This window comes from Trachymyrmex cornetzi, unplaced genomic scaffold (assembly GCF_001594075.2).
Source record: "Trachymyrmex cornetzi isolate Tcor2-1 unplaced genomic scaffold, Tcor1.1 scaffold154, whole genome shotgun sequence".
Lineage (NCBI taxonomy): Eukaryota > Metazoa > Arthropoda > Insecta > Hymenoptera > Formicidae > Trachymyrmex > Trachymyrmex cornetzi.
Genome location: NW_017296135.1, coordinates 217,487 through 219,993, shown reverse-complemented (window position 1 = coordinate 219,993; position 2,507 = coordinate 217,487). Strand labels below are relative to the sequence as shown.

The 2,507-nt window shown below is 57.7% G+C and overlaps 1 protein-coding gene across 1 annotated transcript; it reads right to left on the bottom strand.

Annotated features, from left to right (window-relative positions):
• Positions 1-1,229: 1,229 nt before the first annotated feature.
• On the bottom strand, positions 1,230-1,763 carry LOC108758203 (uncharacterized). Its single transcript, XM_018503015.1, has one exon. The coding sequence runs from the start codon at positions 1,761-1,763 to the stop codon at positions 1,230-1,232; it is 534 nt and encodes a 177-aa protein (XP_018358517.1).
• Positions 1,764-2,507: the final 744 nt, after the last annotated feature.

Sequence of the window (2,507 nt, the reverse complement as noted above, 5' to 3'; positions counted from 1 at the left end):
ATCGCCGACAAAGGTGCTGCGACTCCCCGTATTGACAAGCGAGAGGCCGAGATTCTCCGCCCATTCCTCTATAGCACGACCCCTGCCGTTCGTGCGGGAGGACCCCCACCTGGTAGAGTGGGCGTTGAAATCCCCCGCGACAAGGGTCGGGCGGTGAGGGCGCCTCCTCACGGCCGCAGCAAGAGCCTGGAGCATATCCTCATACTCACACAGAGGCAGCTGCGGCCGGAGGTAGCAGGCCAGAGCGTCTATCCCCATTCCGCCAGGATGTAAAAGTTCCCGCACTCAACGCAGGAGGGCCGCGGGGAGCCAGGCGTGGGACGCCAAACGATGACCGCAGACCCGCTCTTGTCCCCCAACCATCTGTCAGTATCTGGAACGGTATATGGATCCGCGACGACCGCCAAGCCTAAATCACTCTCATCCATCGCCCGGAGGAACATGTCCTGCGCGGAACGAGAGTGACCCAGGTTCGCCTGAAGGGGGTGATCCCGATCGACCACGGCTCGATTGGACACTACCAATCACAGCGATCGGTGCTTAGTAGCTTTGTAGTCTCAAGCGCTGTGAGTGGCTCATGTCCAATTGAGCCGTGTCCAACTGGGTACCACCCGCCTGAAGGAGGCGTGTCGCCGCGTGTGTTACGGCTTCACTGCCTCCTCCAGGCATACCTCCATACTTGCGTCTACAGACGCCGAGGGGTAGGTCTCGTTGCTCCCGTGCGTTGGATCGGGGGTTGCGTCCTCCCTGTCGCACTCGAGCCTATCCCCTTCTTCCCCGTTGACTGGAAGGGCCCGGCCGGCGGGCCCCCTTCTTTTCTTCTCCTGCCCTTAGCCCCTCCGGCAACGCAGCAGGAGTCCGTACCAATGCGGTGCGCCGAAGCCCTGCCCGCCCCGGCACAGGCCGGGCAGCTGGCGGGGGCCGTGCACTCACGAACCGTGTGCCCGGGCCAGCCGCACTGGTAACAGCAACCGGTCCTATCGACCTCGCTGCTGCAGCCGGCCCTGACGTGTCCCACTCCCAGGCACTTGAAGCATTGGAGGGGCCGCACACTGAGGAGGGTCACCCTTGCGGACACCCAGCCAACTCTTATCCTCCCAATTCCGGCGACCTTTCCGGCCATTGTCGCCGGGCACCGGGCCCAAACGGACCTGAGCCCACCGGGAGTCCTCGTAACTGGCCCCACCTTGATCTCCCCAACCTCGCAGGATCCGGCTCGGGCAATCGCCTCAGCGATCCGTCGGCGTGACGGAGTCGTCGAGGCCGGCCACTCTAATCTCCGCTCTTTTAATGGGCCTGGAGACTTTTACTCCCTCCTGCGAGGCCAGCACCTCCGCCATCCTCTTAGCCAACTTATTGGCCTTGGCCTGGTTTTCGGGGCCCTTTACCTCCAATATAAGAGCCCCGGTGACCGCCCTCCTTGCTTGCAGATCATCGATCTGCATTTCGGCGAGGTCTAAATTTTGTCTCACTACGGTCATGGCCTCCGCCAGCGAGCCTGGCGGAGCGGTGACCGTGATGGCTACTGCCTTCATAGGGCGCAACCTCGGCGACCTCCCCTTCGGTCCGGGCGCCTGCCTTTTGTCGACCTTCTTGACCGGCTTTGCCTGTACCCCACCCCCTTTCGGGGGTATGCTTTTGGTAGCACTCTCCCCCCGCCGCGCCGCAGTCCTTGTTCTTCGAGCCTCCTTTCGGCCCAGCACCTTGGTCCAAGGCACCGGCTCCGCGACGGGAGTATAATAACCTAACCCTAATCTAACCATGTACTATGGTTAGGTCTAACCATGTACCGTGGTTAGGGTTAGGTTAGGTTAAAGTGTGACCGTACTCTACGAGTCGCTGTTAAGCATGCCAGCGTATTCGTAATAATGTACTGTAATTAATAAGACTACTTGCGTAGCATTTACTACTTTCGGTCGCCACTCTATTTCCCCGTCCAATAGAGGTTTTTTCGGTAGAATCCCTCGTTTGCTAGCCGTCTCTCGCTGTCTCGAAGTCCTTGATTGGCTTCCTTCCTTCTTTGTCGCGATGGCCGCTAGGTTCAATATGTCCGTCGTGCCGCCGATTGACTTTCCCGGGATGCGCTTATCGTAATACCGTCGTGTAGGAATGGTAGCGCGTAAATTACTCACCACAAGGCCGTGTAACTCGAAATAAACTTTATTATAAAGTTTAATGGGCCTCTCTATCACTCTTGCACTCATTCGCGCTCTCGACACTATCTTTCTTTGTTACTACGACTGTCGCGTCGTGTCGCACTAACTGCGAAAAGGCCGCTTTCAAATATGGCCGCTAAAAGATGATGTAACACTTCACCACCTTTGTTGGTCGTTTCGACACTTTACATGAGCTTATTTCGCTCGTACCGCGTATTTCTTACTCGCGTTTTACTTTTATACTTGCTTTATAGAACCGTAACCTCTAATTCTGCGCTCGCGGCTTATTACTGCGCGTTTCACTCAGCGCGAGGCATTTGGTTCCGCGATTTTAGTTTCCGCGTGTTCCGC

Bases quoted from the DNA above. Each gene is read 5' to 3' on its own strand.
- LOC108758203 (XM_018503015.1), bottom strand. From the start codon at position 1,763: ATGGTTAGATTAGGGTTAGGTTATTATACTCCCGTCGCGGAGCCGGTG.